At 46.9% G+C, this 23,861-nt stretch overlaps 1 protein-coding gene across 5 annotated transcripts in view; it reads left to right on the plus strand.

Moving 5' to 3' along the window:
- DPY19L1 (dpy-19 like C-mannosyltransferase 1) overlaps positions 1-23,861 on the plus strand; it is a 414,496-nt gene that overhangs the window by 155,973 nt on the left and 234,662 nt on the right. For all 5 annotated transcript variants that reach the window (XM_029589768.1, XM_029589772.1, XM_029589771.1 and 2 more), the window contains one exon: positions 12,822-12,921. In XM_029589768.1, coding sequence (XP_029445628.1) covers positions 12,822-12,921 — 100 coding nt within the window. The remainder of the gene's footprint in view (positions 1-12,821; positions 12,922-23,861) is intronic.

The raw sequence follows: 23,861 nt of genomic DNA on the forward strand, positions 1-23,861 counted from the left end.
GCGACTTCCTCCTCCTTTCAGGCGGTAGTTTAGGGGGATCTGTTTGCAACAGAGGTATGGGTTTTTTTTGGTTTTTTTTTAAGTCCTCTTTCTGTTTTCAGCACTCTCCCTGCGCCTGACATGCCCCACGGATCGGCTTGCCTTGCCTACGGCTTGGACCGTATGTGGTTGAGCTGGCAAGGTGTATGTACTGCGTGTTCCGGCGGGGAAGGCTTGTCAGGAGGGTCCACCGGCCGCAAAGCGATGGTGGGGCGCCTCCGTGGCAGATTCCCTTTCCTGGCAGGCCCTTGATTAATCTTCTCCTGCAGGAATGGCAGCCATTTTGTCTCCCTCGCTGGCAGTTCCTGCGCTGCTGGGGGGGGGGGGGGGGGAGGTTCTTCCATGACTTTCCCCGGTTTGTTCTGTATCCAAATTCAATCGAGGGGATGGGGAGGAGGAAGAAACTTCAAGGCTACTGGTCTCCCTCCAGGGGGGAGCAGCCGGTGTGAGGCCCTTTTCCATGGATTTTGAGCTGCTGCTGCATGAGGCCTTATATGTCTATGCAGCAGTCAGTGCGCGGGGCTGAATTCTCACGGTCCCCTCCAGTTTGCCCTGCAGCTAGTCCATTGGGGGTCCCCAGGGGCATAATTCTTGGTGCAATCGGGCCTCCCAGGTCCTGCAGCTTCTCTGCCTCCCTCCTGCTTCAGGAACTTCACAGGAGAGGCCACAGTGGAGGTGACCCAGGTTTCATGGGGTTCAGAGGTGTCCCCTGGACAAGATGTCCCAGTCGACCCGATAGAGCTGGGAACCGGAGGGCCAGACTCAGATGATAGCTTGGTGGCTTCAGTTCCCGAGGGGGATGACCCGAATGTAGTTCGCTTTTTTAAGAGAGAGGAACTTGAGGCTTTGTTGCCTTTGGCCTATAGGTTCCTAGGAGTAAAGCTCACCCAAGTGGTGTCCGATTTGGAAGGGGCTGAACCGGTTCTGGATGGCCTTCACAGTCATTCTACCACTTTCCCCTATCACATTTCAGTAAAGAAATTGGTGAAGACGGAATTGAGCCTTCCGGATTCCGGGCTAAAAGTGGGGAGGGCCATGTCGAAGCTTTATCCGGTGCTGAAGCAAGCGTTGGAGCTTTTTGCTCTCCCTGAGGTTGACGCTGCAGTCACTAAGAGAACTACTATCCCAGTTGTAGGTTCCGCTGCATTGAAGGATATTCAGGATCGCAAGTTGGAGGTTCACCTTAAGCGGATTTTTGGGGCATGCCTCCGCTGGGTACAGCAGATACAGGACAGTCTGCCACAGGCAGGAGAGGGACGCGGTCAGGGCTGAATAATACGAGGCTGCTGTGGCTTATGGGGTGGATGCTCTTCATGATTTGGTTTGCACCTCCTCTAAGGTTATGGCTTCCACTGTGTCGGCCAAAAGATTACTCTGGTTGCGTAACTGGGCTGCGAATGTCTCCTCCAAAGGGCAGTTCGGCTCGCTTCCCTTCAAAGTTTACCTCTTATTTGTGGAAGATCTCGAGCAGCTGATGCAGTCTCTTGGAGATAATAAAGCCCTTTATTAACCGGAGGATAAGCCTAAGACCAAGAGCTTTTTCAGGTGCGGTCTCTGTTTCGCTCTGATAGGAGATATAGACCCTCGAGGGCCATGCCCGGTTCTCAGAGGTAGTTCTCTTCTCGGGATCAGTCCTGGGGGGTCAGTCCTTTTGGGGTGCTTGGAGGCCGTTCCGAGGAGCCGCTGGAGATTCTGCAGCCGGAGGTAAATCCTCACAATGAGGCAAGGCTGGTCCACTCTGTCGTTCCTATTATAGTAGGTCGCTTGACCCAGTTCTAAAACGAATGGGCCAGAGTTACACAGGACCAGTGGGTTCTCAGTGTGGTCAGAGAAGCTGTGCTTTAGAATTTGCTTGGCCTGACTGCAAACTGTTCCTAATTTCCCCCTGTGGTCCCGCGAGCAAGCAGTCAGTGGTGTGGGAGAACCTGAATCATCTCCAGTGCCTGAGGGCGGTCATTCCAGTTCCCTCCACGGAGGTTCGCAAGGGCAGATATTCCATTTATTTTGTAGTCCCGAAGAAGAAGGGCACGTTCCATCTGATTCTCGATTTGAAAAAGGTAAATGCAGCATTGAAGGTACCGCACTTCCGGATGGAGAATTTGCGGTTAGTGATTGCGTAAGTTTGCAAGGGAGAGTTTCTGGCTTTGCTGGATCTCACCGAGGTCTACCTCCACATTCCCATCCAACCAGACTTGCAGCGTTTTCTCCGCTTCATGATTCTGGGACAGCATTTTCAGTTTTAGTTCCTTCCTTTTGGTCTGGCCTCAACCCCGCGCACTTTCACCAAGGTAATGGTGGTGGTAGCAGTGGTGCTGTGGAGAGAAGTTCTGGTGCACCCATATCTGGATGATTGGCTTATCAGAGTGAAGTCGGAGGCCCTTTGTCGCCAATCGGTTCACATGGCTCTCGATCTTCTCCAGTCCTTTGTTTGGGTAGTGAATGTGGCAGAGTCATTTGACCCCGACACAGTCTTTGGAGTATCTATGTGATGGGTTTGACACCTTGGATGGCAAAGTATTTCTTTCAGAGGAGAGAGTCTTAAAACTGCAGAGTCAGGTTCGCCAGTTGTTGCAGTTACGTGTTCCCAGCGTCTGAGACTTTTGCAAGTCCTAGGCTCGATGGCTTTGACACTGGAGTTGGTGCCATAGGCGTTTTCCCATCTGAGACCATTACAAAGGGCACTGTTGGCTCATTGGCAGATGATATCCAAGGACTTTCAGATGCCGTTGCCCCTCGAGGGCGAGGCGAGAGAGAAATTTTCCAAGTGGCTTCAGACTTCCAGTCTTGTTCGTGGAATGGACCTCGAGGTTCCTGATTGGTTGATAGTCACTACCAATGCAAGTCTTTGTAGATGGGGAGAGGTCTGTCAGCGGCACTCAGTCCAGTGTACATGGTCTGCGAGAGAATCTGCCTAGTCTATCAACCAATTGGAGACCAGGGTGGTCTGTTTGGCCTTAAGGGGTTTCTGCCATTAGTACAAGGTCAATCTGTGAGGATTCTTTCAGACAATGCGATGACAGTGGCTTATATCAATTGGCAGGGCGAAACCAAGAGCCAAGCAGTAGCTCGGGAGGCACAGCAGTTGATTCTTTGGGCAGAGAGACACCTAGAGTGCATAGCTGAGCCCCACATAGCTGGAGTCAAAAATGTTCAGGCGGATTTCTTGAGTCGGACTCAGTTAGACCCGGGCAAGTGGGAATTATCGGATTCCGCGATGCAGCTCATTCGAGATCAGTGGGGGTTCTCGTGGATCTAATGGTGACTCATTAAAATACCAAAGCATTCAGTTTCTTCAGTTGGAGACGTCAACCCAGGGCCGAAGGCGTCAATGCTCTAGTTCTGCCTTGGCCACAGGGGGTCCTTCTGTATGTGTTCCGCCCCCCCCCCCCCCCCCCCCCCCCCCCCCCCGGTCCTTAGTAGGCAAAGTGTTGTGTTGCATAGAAAAACATCGCGGAGAGGTGATCTTAGTTGCCCTCGAGTTGCCGCGGTGTCCGTGGTTTGCAGATCTGATCAATTTGGCAGTGGATGGACTGATTCGCTTCGGTCATCTGAAGGGTCTCCTACATCATATTTTCCAAACAGGCTGCTCACTTTTGTCTAGCGGCATGGCTTTTGAGAGGCGAAGGTTAAAGTGTAGAAGTTATCCAGAACCTGTCATAACCACTTTATTACAAATCAGAAGAAAGTCCATTAATATGGCTTACGTCAGCGTATGGAAGGTGTTTGAGTCCTGGTGTGCTGCTCATGGGGCCCGAGCTCTCAAGTCCTCCGTCCCTGATATTTTATCCTTCCTTCAAGATGGTTTTACGAATGGCTTGTCTCCTAGCTCTCTTAAAGTACAAGTGGTGGCCTTGGGCTGCCTTCGTGGTAAGATCAAGGGTAACGTTCTCTCAGCTCATCCAGATATTATTCGGTTCCTTAGGGATACAGAGAATTTGTGTCCTACGATCAGAAGTGTCTGTCCATCCTGGAACCTTAATCTGGTCCTCTGAGGTTTATGTGTGGTGCCATTTGAGCCTCTGCAGAGAGTGACTCTGAAGGACTTGACTCTCAAGGTGGTTTTTCTCATTGCTGTTTGCTCAGCCAGAAGGATTTCGGAGTTGCAGGCTTTGTCTTGGCGGGACCCCTTCCTTCAGATTTCAACTTCAGGGGTTTCGTTGAGGACAGTTACTTCTTTTTTGCCGAATGTAGTTTCCACATTTCATGTGAACCAGACAATGGAGCTTCCGACCTTTCCAAAGGTAGATGTATTCGTTCTGCATGTGAAGGAGCTCAAGTGGTTAGATGTTAGGTGAGCTTTATTGCGCTATCTGGAGGTGACAAATGATTTCAGGAAGTCCAACTACCTTTTTGTATTGTGTAGCTGTGCTAGGCAAGGTTTCAAAGCTTCTAAGGCTACTATCGTGCTTTGGTTAAAAGAGGTGATTGGGTCCACTTACATTACTAGCGGTCACGAAATTCCAGAGAGCTTGCAGGCTCACTCTACACATTCACAGGTGGCCTCCTGGGCAGAGGCACAACTGGTGTCTCCTCAGGAGATTTGCAGAGCAGCAGCTTGGAAGTCGCTACATACCTTTGCGAGACCCTATCATTTGGATGTGGGAGATTCAGGTTCTCCCTCCTTTGGTGAGAGTGTTCTGAGAGTGGGACTCTCCAGATCTCACCCTAACTAGGGGGCTTTGGTACATCCCAGGAGTGTGGACTGATACGGCTATGTACAGGGAAAGGAAAATTGGTTCTTACCTGCTAATTTTCGTTCCTTTAGTACCACGGATCAGTCTAGAACCCGCCCAATTTCAGGGTGGGGAGAGTCTACCACTCAACTATTTTTTTTCTTATGGAAGATCATTTTTGTAAAATTTTGAATTTGATTAATTTGGATTTATTATATTGCTTGGGTACAGTTCAATACTGCGAAACTACAGGTGGTACTAGGGGTTATTAAGCAGTGTCAGTGAAACTTTTTCTGTCTCCATATGCTGGCAGGGATGCATAAACTCCGGTGAATGGACTGATCTGTGGTATTACAGAAACGAAAATTAGCAGGTAAGAACCAATTTTCCTTTCTCCTAGGACAAGCAGGATGGTAGTCCTCACACATGGGTGACATCATCGGATGGAGCCCGGCATGGAAAACTTATGTCAAAGTTTCTAGAAATTTTGACTGTGCCAGCATGCCACTATCTGTGCATCTACGTGGGGTCCCTCTTCAGTCTCGTTTTTTTCCACAGAGTTTTCATCTTGCGGTTGTGGAGCTCTGTTCTTTTCATCATGGTTTTTTACTCTTTTCCAGTTGATTACCGACTTCCTGCACTGGGGTCCCTCTTCCTCCCGGTAGGGGCGGCACAGTAAGTTTTTCTTCCTTGTAGTCGATTCCCAGCAGTGACGCTTGTTGGTAGCCTCTGTCATCGACTGTTCACTGGCTCTTTTTTATGGTGACGTCCAGTTTTCGCCGATGCCCACGGACCATGTCTATCACGGATCCATACAAGGTCTCTATCCTCTGCCTGGGGGCATCGCACAATGTCCAAGGGTGACGTCTTTGCCATCTTAGGACCCCCAAAGGCATTCGGGCCCTTCTGGACAAGATGGAGTAACTTTTCAGGTTCAGAAAATCTGATTCATTGACTCTGGCGTCAGGGATGTTGATGCCGAAGTGCCACAGGGAACCTATGAATATAGAACCTTCACTGTCCACTCCCCCACCAGGAGAGAGGTGCTGGTGATAGGCCATTGTTGGTCATCCCACTCCAGGACATCAGGATTATCGCCATCTATCTCGGCTCTGAGAAAAGACCAGGCTGAGCACCAATGGAAATCCCGGAAGTATAGTCACAGGTCGTCATCACACGGCTCCGGGCTCAGGTTGGCACCAGTGGCTGCAGTGATGGCCCTGAATCAACCCCGTGGAGAGGAGGCATCAACCTTCATCAAACCTGGGAGTCCTAAGCGTTCCCCACCGATACCGGTGCTGGGCACCAATCTCCCTCAGGGCACTAAGGGAGATCCGGTGACGCCTTCTCTTCCTCCTCCTCTATCCATTTTCTTTTCGGTGGATTTTCAATAGGAGCTGGACTGCAGTGTGCAGCTGGCGGTGATCCAAGCCCTGCAGAACATCGAACTGCCGGTTTTACTTGCGATGTTGGCGCTGCTGCTAGAACGCCTCAATGCCCTCCTTGGTGTCTTATCGACGCAATGGCTGCCAGTGCCCGGGGGTCCATCGATACCCCAGTGGCTACCAGTGCCTCCTCCATCCGGGGCGATTCCCATCATGGGTTCCTCTGAGGAGGATAAGCTGTCATGGCCCGTGGGACGATCAGGGTCCTTGGTGCTGCATCCATTGTTTCCTGGTCCTTCGGGGACCTCAGTTTCCCCGGTGCCATCAGTGCCCATGGTGCCTTCGATACCCTCAGTGCCCAGGCCGAGGGGTCTGGGCAAGGGCCCGCCACATGGGTCCCCAGGGGACTTTAGTGAGGAGGATGCCTCGTATGACCCGTGGGGAGATGATTCTTCAAGTTTCCTCTGAATCAGATGATTTCCCTCAAATCCATCCCCTCCAGAGGAGAGACGCCAGGGCCTGGAGTGTGGCAAACACGAGGTGCGGTCTACGGCATGTTGGAGACAGCTGCTAGGGTGGCGGCAGCGGGCATTGGTGCCCAAAGGATGGCATGGCTTCAAGCTTCTGATCTCTGACCGGAGGTCCAGGAAATCTCACGGACCTCCCCTGTATGGGTGAGAACCTGTTTGGGGATAAGGTGAGGGATGCTGTGGCTCAGCTGAAAGATCACCATAAGACCCTGCAGAATCTCTTGGCTAGTACATCAGACCTGCTGTCTTCTGCGAGAAGATCTTTGCGTCAGGGTCCCAGAAGGTCCTTCTATTGCCAGAAGAAATACTAGCCTCCTGCCTCGTGTGCTCGAACTCCACACATGAGCTCTTGGAGCCACTCTAGGCAACAGCGGACTTCCAGAACTCAGCTGGCACCCCAGCAGAGCCCTGCCACAGGGTTTTGACTGAATGTGGGGGAGCATAAGCCAATTCGCCATATCCTATATCCGGGCCCTCCAGTCAGAGGTCGGTTGCGATCCTTTGCAGACCGATGGCCCCAGGTTACCTCGGACCAGTGGAGACTATTCATCATTCATCTAGGATACCGGCTAAACCTCCACATGTCCCTGCTGACTCTCCTCCACGCCCATCTTGGGGTCAGTCCTCCCATCAGGAGATTCTTTGGATGGAGCCAGAACAGTAGAACCTGTACCGCTGCAGCAGCAAGGGTGGGGATTCTACTCCCGCTATTTCCTGATTCCAAAGAGAACAGGAGGTCTCCACCCCAATTTGGATCTGAGAGCCTTGAACAAATTTCTCCAAAAAGTCAAGTTCAAGATGGTCTCACTGGGCACTCTGATTCCCCTCCTACAAAGAGAGGACTGGCTTTGCTCCCTCGATCTCAAAGATGCATATGCCCACATTGAGATCTTCCCCAATCACAAGACATATTTGTGGTTCCTCATGGATGAGAGGCATTTCCAATACAGGGTGTTACCGTTTGGCCTCGCTTTGGCCCCGCGGGTTTTCACCAAGTGTCTGGTAATGGTGGGTGCGTACCTCCGACGTCTGGGAGTACACGTGTTCCCTTACTTGGATGATTGGCTGGTCAGGAGCACCACCCAGGAGGGTGCGCTTCACTCCATGAGCTTGACCATTCGGGTGCTGGAGTCCCTCAGGTTTGTCATCAATTACTCGAAGTCCCATCTCACCCCGTCAACTCTGAGCTTTATCGCTGCCGGCTGGACACGGCTCATGCCTGGGCCTATCTGCCTTTGGGATCGGGTGTTTGCTCTGGTGTCTGGCGAGTCTGTTTACCGAAGCTGGTAGATCTTAGCCCACCTCTTGCTTCGCCTTCTGGGCCACATGGCTGTGTCTGTCCATGTTATGCTCTTGGCCCGCTTGCCTATGTGCAAGGCTCAGTGGACCCTGGGGTCTCAGTGGCAGGAAGCCTCCGAGGACCTCAGTGTGTGCATCCGCATCATCCCACCTCTCCGGACTTCCTTGACCTGGTGGGAAAGTCAGCCCAATCTGGAGCAGGGGGTTCCTTTTCAGCTTCCCCCTACCTAGATTGTGTTTACCATGGATGCATCCACTCTGGGCGGGGCGCATGTCGACTGCCTCCGTACGCAAGGTCTGTGGTCTGCTCAGGAAGCACAATGCCAAATCGACTTCCTTGGAGCTGCGGGCGATCCGCTACACTCTCTGGGCATTCCAGGATCCCTTATCCAGCAAGGCGGTCCTGATTCAGACCGACAATCAGGTAGCTATGTGGTATATCAGCAAGCAGAGAGGCACGAGGTCTTTCCTCCTGTGTCATATTACTGTTGAAATTTGGCAATGGGTCCATTCCCAGGGTGTTCTGCTCTGGGCTATGTACCTGGCTTGGTCGGAGAATGTGGTGGTGTTCCAGCTGAGTTGAGCGTTCTGTCCTCACAAGTGGTCCCTAGACCAAGCAGTGGCGATTCGCATCTTCTGTCTCTGGGGGATCCCAAACGTGGACCCCTTCGCCTTCCCCCGCAACAGCAAAGTGAGACATTTCTGCTCCCTGTACAGGGAAGACGGCAAACCAGCCTCTGATGTCTTTGCCTGCCATTGGGGCAAAGGCCTTCTGTATGCGTATCCCCTGGTGATTGACTCTTCTGAAGCTCCAGCAGGACAAAGGGACCATGATTCTCATTGTTCCTCGATGGCCAAGGCAAGTTTGATTCCCGCTCCTATGGGATCTCTCTCTCAGAGACCCGATCTGTCTGGGGACCTCTCCTGACCTGATCATGCAGGATTAGGGCAGACTGCACCATCCAAACCTCAGAGTGTTGTCTCTGACGGCCTGGATGTTGAAAGGCTAGTTCTGCAGCCCCTTGACCTCTCTGACAATGTGTCTTGGGTCTTGGTAGCTTCCAGGAAGCCTTCCACCAGAAATTCTTATAGCCTGAAGTGGAAAAAGCTTTTCCGTCTCGTGTGAGGGTCACGGTTTGGATCCATTCTCCTGCTCCAGTCCGAAGTTGCTCGACTACTTGCTGCATCTTTCAGATGCTGGTTTAAAGACCAACTCAGAGTACGCCTGAGCTCCATCAGGGCTTACCACTAGGGTATTGATGGTTCGCCCATCTCTGTGTAGCCCATAATGGGATGGTTTATGCAGGGTTTGCTTCAGCTGAAGCCTCCACTGCGGTCTCCTGTTGTGTCATGAGACCTCAACATGGTATTGGCTTGGCTCATGCAAGATCCTTCTGAGCCCCACTGCGCTCCTGTGATCTGAAGTACCTGACCCAGAAGGTTATCTTCTTGGTTGAGGCCACTACAGTGCACAGAGTCAGTGAGCTTCAGGCGTTGGTGACCTATCCGCCCTATTCGAAATTCTTTCATGATAGGGTGGTTTTGTGTACTCACCATAAGTTCCTGCCTAAGGTGGTGACTGATTTTCATCTTAATCAGTCAATCATTCTGCCCACCTTTTTCCCAGGCCTCACTCGCATCAGGATGAACGGGCTCTACTACGTAGCTTGGATTGCAAGACGGCCTTAGCTTTGTACCCTAAACGGACAGCAGACCACAGGCAATCTATGCAGCTCTTTATCTCATTTGACAATAATAGATTGGGAGTTGCAGTTACCAAGCAAATGCTGTCAAACTGGTTGGTGGATTGTATTTCCTTCTGCTGTGCACAGGCGGGTCTTCAGTTTGGAGGCCTGGTTATTTAAACAGGCGTTTGGAGTATAAGCATGGTTTTATATCTTTAGTTTGGAGAGCAAAGAGAGACCTTTTTAGTTTTTGTATTTGTTTTATTTTTTGTTTTTTATTTTAATGCCAGGAAAATGTTAGATATCTTTCTTTTATGTTTTATATTTTTTATCCTTTCATTGACAAATATATTTATGCACCTTTTATTGATGTATTTTATGTTGTTGTGAACTGGTATGATTGTATTAGAATATTGGTATATAAAAATAAATAAATAAAAAAGGCTCAGTCGGTAAGAGCCATGGTGGCTTCGGTAGCCCACTTGAGTGTGGTTCCCGTAGCCGAAATCTGCAAGGCTGCTACGTGAAATTCTCTCCACACTTTTGCTGCCCATTACTGCTTGGACAGGGATGGCCAACACGACAGCCAGTCTGTCCTTTGGAATCATTTTTCATCTGTAAAACCCAGCTCTTTCTGCCTAAAGCCCTTTTTTCGGGTTCAAGCTGTCTCCCTCTGTTACCAACAGCACTTGTGGTGTTGTCCCTGTTGGTACCTGGTTAGGTAAGAGTTGGTCTTACCTGTTGTTTGGGGAAAGCCTGTAGCTATACATTCATCCACATGTGAGGACTGCCATCCTGCTTGTCCTAGGAGAAAGCAAAGTTCCTTACCTGTAACAAGTGTTCTCCTAGAAAGCAGGATGTTAGTCTCAAGAAACTTGACCGCCACCCCACAAGAGTTGGGTTTTCTGCTATGTTTATTTTATCTTTTTGTAATTCTATGTTACGAGACTAAAGAGGGGGACCCCACATGGACACACGGATAGTGGCATGCTGGACATAAGCTTTCCGTGCCGGGCTCCATCCGATGATGTCGTTCATTTGTGAGGACTAACATCCTGCTGTCTTAGAAGAACACCTGTTACAGGTAAGCAACTTTGCTTTAATTAAGTTGACTTAGGGAATAGCCACTTCTGTACTGGCACCAGTAACATGGAATCTACTTAAAGTTTGGGTAGTTGCCAGGTACTTGTAACCTAGATTGGCCACTGTTGGAAAGAAGATGCTGGGCTTGATGGACACTTGGTTTGACCCAGTATGGCATCTTCTTAATTTCTTATATTCAGTTAGAATAAAGGAGGTAACCTTGCTTTATAGATCATTGGTGACACATTTTCTGGAGTATTGTGTTTAGTTCCAAAGGATGTAGACAAAATAGAGGCAATGCAGAGAATGGTATACAGTTTGCCCCCAAAGGGGTTGTTGGGCCGATTTTGATGGGGGAAATGAAATCCCCATACTAATTGTTTCCTTTTGCTCAGGGTCAGAAGTTGCAGGAAATTATGTATTTGTGAGCTAAAAAGTTAATCCCAGGTTAGAGGTTGGTGTTAATGTGTACCCTGTATCAGATGCATGCTAAATAGTAGGTTGGGAAGAGCATACTATGTTTAGAGTGCAATTATCAAAATGCCCTTTCCACTGGTAAAATGCTATTTTACCCACATAAATGGCTTTGTGATTATTGTCCATGCCTTACAAGGGTTAAAGTACTCCTATGTATGTCAGCAATGTGGTTTTGCCCTCATATGTTACAAGATTTTCCTGGGTAGGGGCTTGGTTAGGGGAGACCTCTGACACGGATAGTTTTGAATAATCAAAACTACCCATGCAAATTAGCATTTAAATACCCAAACAAATAGCAGGTGCAACCCTGTGTGGGTAGTTTTCTGTGGGCAGTAATCAAAGCAAAACTACCTGCATAGTTTTGCTTTTATTTTTGCAAAAGATTTGCCAGAATGCAGGCAGTTTGAGCTTTTAATGGGAACACATTAAGGGGTAGATCATTTGCATATGACGAGCCTTCATTTTCGTGCGGGTACATGCTAATTTCAGTACATAATTGCTAAAATGGCTTCTGCTTCCGATTTAGCTTGCACACTAGTCTGTTAGTGCATAGCATGCTAATTTAAGCACGTGTTAAATGATCCTAGTGTCCATGCTAAACTTTAGTGCATAGGTCCTTATATTTTCAGCATAAACAGAGGATTTCTAATTTTGTTTACTTTTAATTTGTTTTCCTATTGATTCCTCTGGTATCAGGGCACATAAATGGTTGACAAGTATTTTAATGGGTATTTATTTGTTTTTAATGTGATGGAATATAGACAAGCTGCACTGGCATCATCCTCTTAGGGGCAGATTTTCAAAGGGGTATGCGTGTAACCCCCGAAAAGCTATCCCCTTCCACCCCCTGCGCGCGCCGAGCGTGAGGCCCAGGGCTTTCCTGGGGGGGGGGGGGGGGAGGGGGGCTTGGTTGGTCGGCACATCATTGGGGGGCAGGGCTGCGAGCGTGGTTCCGGCCTAGGGGCGTTCCGGGGGCGTGGACGCAGCCTCCGGACGAGCCCCCAGACCGGAACATGGCGTGCAGGCGCGCGCATCTTACACATGCCTCGGGCAGACGTAACTTTTGAAATAAAGGTAGGGGGGAATTAGTTATGGCAGAGGGGCGGGTTAGTTAGGGGAAGGAAAGGGAAGGTGGGGGGCGCCGGAAAGAAAGTTCCCGCAGAGGCCGCTCCAATTTCGGAGTAGCCTTGGAGGGAACCGGAGGCAGGCTGTGCAGCTGCGCGCACAGGCTGCTGATTTTGCGCAGCCTTGCGCGCGCCGACCCCGGATTTTAAAAGATACGCGCGGCTACGCGCGTATCTTTTAAAATCTGGCGTACTTTTGTTTTCGGCAGTTGTGCGAACAAAAGTACGCGCGCGCGTACTTTTTAAAAATCTGCCCCTTAGTGTATCTGAAGATGCTTTAGAAAGATTCTTCTTCCACTGTATAAATGAAGCCAGTAATGCAGTACCCTGTTCCGAGAGGGGTCTGATCTAAAAAGCATCACTGTTCTGAGATGCACAGGTGAATGGGGTTACGTTAAATTATTTTAAGTATTATAATAATTTTAAGTATTTTAAGTATTATAATAATAAACTCTACTTTTCTATGCATGAATTTTGAAAGGCATAGTACTTTTGAACTTATTGGTATTTATTCTGTTTTTTCAAGGACGTCGAATATTGGTAGGGGAAGCCTGATTGCACTTTGTGTTTCTAATGTCTTTTTCATGCTTCCCTGGCAGTTCGCACAGTTTGTCCTCTTAACACAGGTAAGGTGTTTTATCTCTTCCAATCTGAAAGCATACTTGTGCTACCATTTTCATTCATTCCAGAACAATTCAGACATGAGAGGAATGCATTCTTCAACATTTTTTTAATACATTCTTCTACAACTCTCCCTCAACCCTGTCCTGAATTTAGTGTAGGTACTCTTTGTTTATGATGTACACACATGAGCAAGAAATGTTGTTGCAACTCCCATAACATTAGTTCTCAAGAACAGTTTGAGTGTATTTTTGTAATGTTTGCTTTCTTGCAAAGATTTTGTTCTTTTCTCTGCACTCAGGCAGGCCAATCCACACCAGCTGGTTATGCACTTCTACCAGCAGATGGAGACGGAGGCAGTTGACTCGCTAACGTCACCGATATATAGCCCTGCTCCAGCATCAGCCTGCCAGTATTCTCCATCTACAGCAGATGGTGGGCATGCATCTCCCTAGTGGGGATTGCCTGTTTAAAAAAAAAACAAAAAACAGAAACAGATTTGGACTCCTTGTGGTGACCTCAGTCTGGGGCTCTCCCTCAGTTGAGCATTTGAGCCTGTCTACCTTGCAAGGATTAGGCTTAAGAAAAGGAATGGGGGAGCTTGATAGTGAAGGTTTGTGTCCTCCCCCCTGTTACCCCATAGCCACGTGCCCAATCATGATTTCAGATGTGGAAGTCTGAGATCAGGTAAGAAAATATAGGGAGCCTTCCCTTCCCTAGCAGGCCGTCTTCTCCCCCACCAGCGCTAATCCCCCTCGCACCTCTAATTGATCCCCGGGGACTGGAGTGGGGAGGCGAACTGATGATGCCATTAGTTCGGGCAGCAGATGTGCTTCTGAGCTCCCATACCACCGTTCCCGTACCTCCCGTACCACCGGCCGCGTGAGGAAAGCATAAGTTGCTGTGACATGTGGTAAGGCTGTGGCTGGGATTTATCTTGTGCGTGCAGTAGGACCTTAGCTTAAATGTGCGCGAACATACACACAGTGGGCTTGAGTTTCACGCATACGTGCGCACACCCTGGTGAGTCGTTGGTGTTTTAGCAGCATAGAGGAGGCTGCTGGACATAAGGCAGCCCCTTTGAGAAGGATAATGGTGCCGTGGGTTAGAAAAACTGAGAGGCCTCCCATGGTGTGGCTTTCCAAGTAAGGGCAAACCAGCTGTCACTCTCTCTTCACCGAGACCAGTGTTACTTAGCTGCTTAAGGAGATTTTGCTGCTGTTTGGACGTTTCCTCGGCCAAATGAGATTGGTGGGGAGAGCGGAGAGGGAGATGCGCTGCTCAGTGACTGTTTCCTAGGGGCGTGACATCTCCGGTGGAGTGGGGCATGGAGAGTGCTTTGGTCGGCCCCATGGATCCAGAGAGGGATTCGGCATCCTTTTCCTGGGTGCAAATTTTTTCCATGGTTTGCAAACTTTTATGAAAAGGCACCCAGCGGGAGCCAAGTAGGCCGGTAAGGAAGGGAAGCATCATAGGCCTTCCCACTTTGCAAGCAAGTCAGGCAAGCACCAAAAAGAATGGCTTGACAGATGAGTCCATGGAGGATTTGGGCTCCTCACCTTTGGAGGAAAATAAAATCCCACCGGACTTGGAGCCACATGAGTCTCTGCGCTGTTTTCTTTCACAGGATCGGGTTTATTAACTCAAACCCTAAAAACACTTGGAATAGAGGCATTACGGGAGTGTAGAGGAAGGTTTCCATCTTGGTTACTTTAAGAAAGCCATCCGGTTTTTGTTGCCACTCCTGGAACCAGTGCGGGAAATAACCTTGAGTGTTACACCCTGGTAGAAAATTTTAAAGGGGGGGGGGGCCTGATATTTGGCGGGCTGTAACCCTAGACACGAGGGCAAAAGAGCAGTTAGATTCCCAGAGGTTGATGTCCTGGTGTGTGCGGTCACTGTGGACCACCATCCTGGTTGAAAGGGGTGGTGGCTCTGAAGGGAGCCCTTATGGAAAGATTGAACCTATCCTCAGGCAGGCATTTAAGGCAGTGGTAATGCATTTGCAAATAGTTTCTTGCTGCTGTCTGGTTTCTTAAGCAAGCTTGTGTCCTACTCAGGCCTGTGTTGGAACCAGGAGCCGCATTTCTAGCTGATTCAGGCTATGACTCAGTGTGGATGGCAGCTAGAGGAGTAGTTTCTGTTATAGTGGCAAGACACCTTCAGTGACTGTGGAACTGGTCGACAGATACAATTTCTAAGTTGATTTTGACAAAGTTGCCCTCTAAGGGTCTCTCTCTCTCTCTTATTCAAACTTGAGTTGGAGAGGTTGCCGAATTGATGGGATGATTCCAAGATTCTGTGTTTGCCAGAGCACTACAGAGTAGCTGCACACTCTTTTGGGGCGAAGAACCACTCCAGGGATTCCTGGCATTTTCGCTTCTACAGCAGATCGAAAATCAGAAGTCGCTTCATGTTGCAGGCTCGCAGTCCTTTTGGACAGAGAGCCGAATACAGAGTCTGGCTCCAATGCTGGAACAACTTCGTCCTCATAATGAAGGTACGCGTGTCCACCTACAGGTTCCAGAGATAGGCGAGTGAATATCCCACTTTTATCCAAGTTGGACCCAGTTTGCGACAGACCAGTGGGTCTTGTAATGAGAGGCAGCTGGGCTCTAGAGTTTCTTCGATTCCCTTCGGATGCCCTCACGGGTTATCCATGTAACTATATAGCAAAGAGAGGGGCAGTGGAAAGAAGTTTGACAGACCTCAGCGCCGTAATTCCAGTTCCCAAACTGCAGGAAAATACTGGGTGCTATTCCATTTACTTTGTCGTGCCCAAGAAGAAAGAGGACTCCTTTCGATGCTTCCTGGATCTGAAAGGGGTCAAACAGCATTTGTATATAGTGCACATCAGAATGGAATTTTGCATTTCTCCATTTTATGGTGGTGCAGAAAGAAGTCCTGCTTCCGTCTCTCGTTCTGATGGCCGCATATCTACATACCCTTGTATGACAGGAACATCGGTGGTTTCTACGTTTTGCCATTCTAGGACAGCATTATCAGTGTCAAGCCGGCTGTTTTGCCTGGCTATGGTGCTTAGAACCTTCTCCAAGATCATGGGGATAGCAGCGGTGTCTCTGCACAAGGGGGGGGGGGTATTTTGGTCCATCCATATCTGGATGGTTCGGTGATTTGGTCAAGTTTGTGGAAGAGTATCAAGGGGCATCTCACAAGGTGATCTACCTTCTTCTTGAGCTGGACAGCATAGTAAACGTAGCCAAACACAGCCTACAGCCGACACAGATTTGGACTACCTCAGAGTGAGATTTGATACGGCACGAGGCAGGACTTACCAGAGCAATGTATCCATCAATTGGAGACTCAAGTTCAATCCTTGAGATTGGCTATTCATCCAATGGTGTGGAGTTATTTCTGGGACTCCAAGTCGTTGGCGGCAATGTTGGAGGTAGTACCTTGAACGAGGACTCATCTGTGTTCGTGTTAGCAGGTACTGCTGGTGCTGTGGTTTCTGCAGTCACTGGTGTAAGTGCTCACAATGGGGACGAATCACCTAGATTGGGAGGCTCCCTACCAAGAGAAGATGGCTTAAGGTCGGTGGAATACCAAGGATCAACAGGGATCCTTCAATCAATTGGAAGCTTGTCCGGATCGCTTGGCATGCTTATGGTTTGTCGAGGGGTTGCTAGGACGAGTGGTGAAAGTGATATCAGACAAGGCAACCACAGTCGCCTATGTAAACCATTGAGGCTGTAGGAGTTGTCATTAGATGTTGGTGGAAATAGATGCTCTCTTGAAATGGGCAGAACAGCATATCCAAAGGATACCAGCCTCTCACAATGCCAGGACGAACAATGTGAGGACCAATTTTCTCAGCTGGCGGTACTTGGATCAGGACAGTGGGAGCTGGCAGAGGACGTTTTTCAGTTCAGAGTCTTACGATGGGTCCAGACATATCTGGATCTGATGGCATGTTACCACAGCATGATGATGTGACAGTTCTATAGTCGTGCACATGATGTGGGAATGTTGAGAATCGATGCTCTTATTCTACAATGGGCTGTGGAGTGAGATGCTATATGAGTTCCCTCCCTGGCCAATGTTCATCAGGGTAATACGGAAGTTTGCAAGTCATCCCGGGATGGTACGCCCTGTCAAATCGGGGTTGATTCTGTCTTATGTTTTGGCTCTTTAGAGGGCTCACCTGCTGAGGTGTAGTTGTTTTCCAACAGTGAAAGTTGATACTGAATGAGAGATTTTCACCCTTTCAGAGTGGAAACCCCGCTAGTCCTGGGTTTTCTGTAGGCAGGATTAGTAAGGGTCTGGCCCTAACCTTCTGACAGGTTCTGGTAGCAGCACTGGCATGTTACAAAGGTCATATTGATGGTAGACTTTGTTCTTCCATCTAGATGTTTCTCTGTTTTTGGAGGGAGTTCAACTTCTATGTCCTTTTAGGCGTCTGCCGGTGCCTCTTTGGGACCTCGGCCTGCTGTTGAGTTTTTTGGCAGGCCCCAACTTTCGGCGGCTGAGTGGTCTCTCTTTGCAGCTACTTATCTTGAAAATGATTTTCCTGGTTGCTAAATGTTCAACGAAGTGCATTTCCAGACTGTCAGCTTTCTCTTGTCAAGAGCCTTTTCTGTGGATAACTCCGGGGGTGATGCAGATTAAGTCTGTACCTTCCTGTTTGCCAGAGGTGGAGTCAGAGTTCCTCTTGAATTAGTCTCATTCTCTGCCGGCACTGGACAGGGGCAGTGGGAATAGGTAGTTATGTGTCTTACATATGAAATTACATGCTTGAGGTACCTGAGAGTTGCTTGCTACTGGCGAAAGACTGCTTGACTGTTTGGTCTCCATGGTGGAGATAGACATCAAGAACTAGCGTCACAGGCTGTAGTGGCCTGTTGGGTTAAAGAGGTTATCAAAACAGCGTATGTAGGTGCAGAGGTACCATTGCCTAGGCGAGTCAGGTCCCGTTTCACTTAGAGTGCAGGCAGTCTCATGGGTGGAGACTCGACTGTGGTCTCATTCCAATGTGTTCCTCCTTACATACTTTTGCCAAGCATTATCACTTGGATGTTAAAACTCAAGAGGATGCGGATTTCGCAAGGGCGGTGTTGATGGTTGCTTGCGCTCCCTCCCACCCGTTTCGAGAATAGCTTTAGTAGATCCCACCGGTGTGGGTTTGCCTGCCTGAGTGCAGAGGAAGGTGGTAATTTCTTTTCTTCTAAGGAAGGCAGGCCAATCCTCCATCCAGCTCTGGGCTGCCTACTTGTGGTTTTGTTTTCACTTCATCCATTCCTTCAAGGTGGATGCAGATTATTGCTTGGTTCTGAGTCGTTTGAAGTGAAAACCAGCCTATGTAATCAGCTTTTATTATTAATCTTTTACCTGAGCTCGGTGCTTCCAAGTTAGGTGGAGGTAATGAGTCATTGACTGTTAAGAATCATGTGTCAGGTATAATTAGTTGTCTACAGTTTGCTTTTTGCAGCGAGTCACTTGTCTCCATCTCCCTCTACTGGTAAGAATGCATAATCCACTGGTGAGGATTGGCATGTCTTCCTTAGAGGAAAGGAAATTATCAGGTAAGAAATAATTCAACCTTTTTAAATAAAATAGTTTGGCACTGTTAATTGGCATCTTCTTTTGTCTCTAAAATGCTGAAAAGCAAGTATAACACAGCTGTGATATGAAACCAAATTTCATTTACTCACTGTAAGACTTACATGTTTTTATTGTGCTTTCATTTAAAAGAGCTAATAAGTCTGTACATATAAGTACTGTATGTCAAATGTTATTGAGCCCATATATTGAAAGAACAATCTTTATTACAGAGTTTCATAAAAGCTAGGAAACTTTTTTTTTTTTAAATATTCCTTTAGTCCCATGAAACATTAACTAACTATCGGGTCGATACTCTAAGGCCGCGGTAGAAACAGTGCGGCAGTGTCAGGCGCACCCTCGTTCCCCGCACGCACAGTTCTCTTCACCTACCGCTCTATACTCTCTTCTAATTGCATGCAAATGCATGCTGCGGCTGCGAAGCCTTAGGCAAGCGTTAGGCCCGCGCAACCCATTTTACTGTATAGAGCGCCTATACAGTATCCTGGGTTCGCGGGCCTAACGCTTCACGGCCGCGCTGGTATCTGTCATTTCAAATGACATTTGAAATGACAGGTACCAGGAAGTGGACAGTTATGTTCCCCGATGCTCGGCAAACTATCCCCCAGCCCCCGCTCACCTGCCCTGGCCCCGTCCGGTCTCCGGTGCAGCCCCAGTCCTGTCTCCTCCTCCCGAAGCAAAAAAACAAAACAAAACTGAAAAAGTAGCAAGGCTTGGGCCTGCTACGATAGTCCCTTCTCCCTTCTCCTCTCCTCCCGATTTCGGCGCTCAAGGCGGCCGGGTGGGCGTGCATTCATCCAGGCAGAGGGAGCCGGCGGCGAAAGCGGCCTCCGGCTCCCTCTGCCTGGATGAATGCACGCCCACCCGGCCGCCTTGAGCGCCGAAATCGGGAGGAGAGGAGAAGGGAGAAGGGACTATCGTAGCAGGCCCAAGCCTTGCTACTTTTTCAGTTTTGTTTTGTTTTTTTGCTTCGGGAGGAGGGGACAGGACTGGGGCTGCACCGGAGACCGGACGGGGCCAGGGCAGGTAAGCAATGTTTTTACACTTTTTTTACACCATTTTTTACACTTTATTCCCGTTTTAATTTTCAAACACCACACTAACACCACACTAACACCAAGTAGAGGGTAGCGGTAAACTAACAGGTTAAGGACGCGGCAAAATAGCGGGCTACAAAGGAGATAATCTGTGCGCGCGTCACAGTATCGGAGGGGAATAGCTAATTCCTTCATTATACAGCTAATTCGTTCATTTACATATATACATGCTGCGTGCGGAAAGGGTTATGCGTCTGTTTTAAGAAGCGCTAAGGACGCGTGAAACTGGAGACTGTATCGCTGAATCGCCTTACGCGTCCGAATTGTGCGCTCTCAGCACGTTACAGACGGGAAATCTTCAACCGCACGTTACAGTATCGACCTGTATATCTTAATGTGAAATAGCTTGATTCACCTAAATCTGTTTTTGGTCAGGAGAGGGCAAATTCTTAGAGATTTCAGTTTTATTAAATATCAAGTATTGTAACTGCAGATATTCAGACCAAAAAAAATTAGTCAAAACATAAAAAACATTACCCTGGTAGAAAGGCCATCACTAACATTTCAGTAATGCCTTTTAGTTATTTCCTTAAATAAGAACATAACATAAGATATACTATTCTGGTCAGACCAAGGGTCCATCAAGCCCAGTATCCTGTTTCCAACAGTGGCCAATCTAAGCCACAAGTACCCAGACATTAGATAAATCACATGCCACTATTGCTTTTTAATTACCGTAATAGCAGTTTATAGATTTTTCCTCTAGGAACTTATCCAAACCTTTTATAAACCCAGTTACATTAACCCCTGTAACCACATCCTCTGGCAATGAATTCCAGAGTTTAACTTTGCGCTGAGTGAAAAAGAATTTTCTTCAATTTGTTTTAAATGAGCGACTTGCTAACTTCATGGAGTGCCCCCTGGTTCTTCTATTATCTGAGAGAGTAAATAACTGATTTACATTAACTTGTTCAAGTCCTTTCATGATTTTGTAGACTTTTATTATATCCTCCCTCAGTTGTCACTTCTCCAAACTGAACAGCCCTTTAGCTTTTCCTCATAGGGCAATCATCCCATGCCCCTTATCATTTTGGTCACCCTTCTCTGCACTTTCTCCAGTGCAGCTATATCCTTTTTGAAATGCGGTGACCAAAATTGCACACAGTATTCAAGGTGTGGTCTCACCATGGAGCGATACAGAGACATTATGACATCCTCTGTTTTTTATTTACCATTCCCTTCCTAACATTTTCTAACATTTCCTCTGCTATTTGGAAATCCAATTTTCCAGTCTCGCAAGGTTCTCCTGCAATTCATCACAATCTGCTTGAGATTTAATTACTCTGAATAGTTTTGTGTCATCCACAAATTTGATAACCTCACTCGTCGTACCCCTTTCCAGATCATTTATAAATATATTAAAAAGCACTGGTTCAAGTACAGATCCCTGAGGCACTCCACTGTTTAGCTTTTCCACTGTGAAAACTGACCATTTTAATCCTACTCTTTGTTTTCCTGACTTTTAACCAGTTTGCAATCCACCAAAGGACATCGCTTCCCATTCCATGACTTTTTAGTTTTCTTAGAAGCCTCTCATGCGGGACTTTGTCGAATGCCTTCTGAAAATTCAAATTCACCACATCTACTAGTTCACCTTTGTCCACATGTTTATTCACCCCCTTCAAAAAAAAATGTAGGAGATTTGTGAGGCAAGACTTCCCTTGGGTAAATCCATGTTGGCTGTGAACCATAAAACCATGTCTATCTAAATGTTTTGTGATTTTATTCTTTATAACAGTTTCTACGATTTTTCCTTTTACTGAAGTCAGGATCACCAGTCTATAGTTTCCCAGATCACCCCTGGATCCCTTTTTAAATATAGGGGTTACATTGGCCATCTTCCAATCTTCAAGTACATCGGATGATGCATACATTTATCCATTTGCGGATAAACTTAGCACTTACAGCCTCTTTAATTTTTTTTTTTTTTATTTATCATGATTTAAAAATGATACAAAAGAAAACCTTTGCATACCAATTCAAGATAAACCTTGACAAAATTTCATAATTACAATTTTACAAATTCCAAGACAAATCAAAATATATGATTTTTAATCTTATCCCTGTATCTTTCTTATGTAGGCAAAATGGAGAGGACAGAAATTGAGGAGAACTTTAAGAAAAATAAACTAAGCAATTAACATAGGGGCTGTCTGACATCTCAGATATATTTAAATTATAGACCCCCACCTATATCATGCAGGTTCCTTCGCTCGTGACTCAAGAAAAGCCTGTAGCTGTTCCGAGCTGAAAAAATATATGTGTTCCCAGAGAGTTTTATAACGCACTTACATGGATACCTTAAAACACAGGTACCCCCTAAATCCAAAACCTCTGCATGCATGGAAATAAATCTTTTCCTTCGCATTTGTGTGGATTTAGCTAAATCCGGAAAAATCCGAACCTCACCCCCCAAGAATAAAGATTTAATATTCTTGAAATAATTCTTCATAATTATTCCTAAGTCATTTTCAGAGAAAAAGGTAATAAACAAAGCAGACCTCTCAATTACTTCAACCCCAGAAGTTTCAAGGAAATTGGAAAGATTAGATATATCTAACCCTAAACTATGCAATATAGGAGTGCTTTTTTGAGGCAAGAAGAATATTTTCTTTAAAGAAGGAACTTTATCTGGAGGCAATTTAAAAAATATGTGATTGAGACGGCCACTTTAATTTTACCCTCAGAGATGAAGTTTTCTCTGGGACAGGGTTAGGAGTTACACACACACTCTTGAATTTTCAAAAGCATGTGCATATTTTTACTCAGAAAATCTACCCTTACAACTTAGCATGTGTGTGGGCAGTTTTCACTTTCACTTTGAAAATTGGTAAAAAGTGACCAGTTTTAAAATTATTTAATAAGGCATTTGTCAAAGGTTCTTACATGTGGAAATGCCTTTTTACTGTTAAAAAAAAAAAATAGCTGTTTGAAAATGCCCCTGCCACCCATTAGTTCTTCAGGTTCAAAGACACTATTCTTCATAATTCTAAGGTTTATTATTTGCCAGCTCTAAGGATGAGATCTACAAATCAGGGAACAGATCTCTTCTGTTGAAATATTGTAAGGGGGACTGGATCTGATTTAACTGGAACAGGCTAAAACAAAGATGTTAGAAAAAGCTACATTATTGGGTGTCTTTTATTTTTAAACTAAACTGAAATTGGATGAAGAATGTTTGTAATATGGACTCCTTGGGGCTGAGGCAAAACAGGCACTAGTTACAAGCTCGGGTTTTGATCACCGCGCGCAGCTGAAGCTGGCGCTTCCACGGGATGTAAAAAAATAAATTATGCAAATGATTTGCATGCAGAAATTGATGCACGTATGGAAAAATGCACATACCTATGCGTGGTAAGGGCCTATGTAATAAGCGGCCGCATCTGTGCTCAAAACCCGTGCCAATAATCCACACATAAAAGCAAGCGAGTAAACGGGTCTCCCTGTTAAGTGCAAGTATGACCCTTGAAAGTATTTTTAATATTTCCAATAACACTGCTGCAGAAAACATGGCAAATGTTTTCATGGATGGTAATTCACACTGGCATGGCACCATGATAGGTGCTCAGTTGGGCACCTTGCTCCCTCTTCCCAAACGAGATAATGCAAGTATTTCTACAAGAATAATGTGTCCCATTACAAATATTTCCATAATGATCTGCATTGTGTAAGTCAGACATTTATGTTGCACAATGACTGGGACAGACAAGAAGTGTGAAGGTGCTTCTGCTATTTAAAAAAAAAAAAAAGATTCCTGTTCCTTTTGTGATCATAAACTATAGAATTTGTCAGAAATGACAAATGGTCCACATGTTCTGCTCTTTTGTTTCTGCTTACTATTACATACCATTTGATACAATAGTAGGCATTACTCAGTGCTGGTGATGGATCTGGTGGCCAGATGTCCTGGCTTTTCTCATAAATCTCAGATACGAAGACAGAGACCCTTGTATGAGTGTATGTTAGAAGTGGATTGATTAAAATGTTTTGTAGCTGTGCTTGAGAATATTTCATGCAAAGCTTGTGTGAGAATTAACTTATTAACCTAGTTAATTTCCTACTAATTATCTGCTATATTTGTTGTATTTCATGACCCAGTGGTAGGAGAGGCTAGAGATGCCTTCAAGTTCTTAATGAAGAGGAAAAGTTTCAGAATGATCTAACTAGATAACTAAAATATTGTTCAGATGAGAAAATATAGCCTCCAAATTTCACTAAGAGGCTGAATTTATCCATGGAGAAAGGATGTTAAAGGGAGAAGGTCGAGG

This window comes from Rhinatrema bivittatum, chromosome 2 (assembly GCF_901001135.1).
Source record: "Rhinatrema bivittatum chromosome 2, aRhiBiv1.1, whole genome shotgun sequence".
NCBI classification, from domain to species: Eukaryota; Metazoa; Chordata; class Amphibia; order Gymnophiona; family Rhinatrematidae; genus Rhinatrema; species Rhinatrema bivittatum.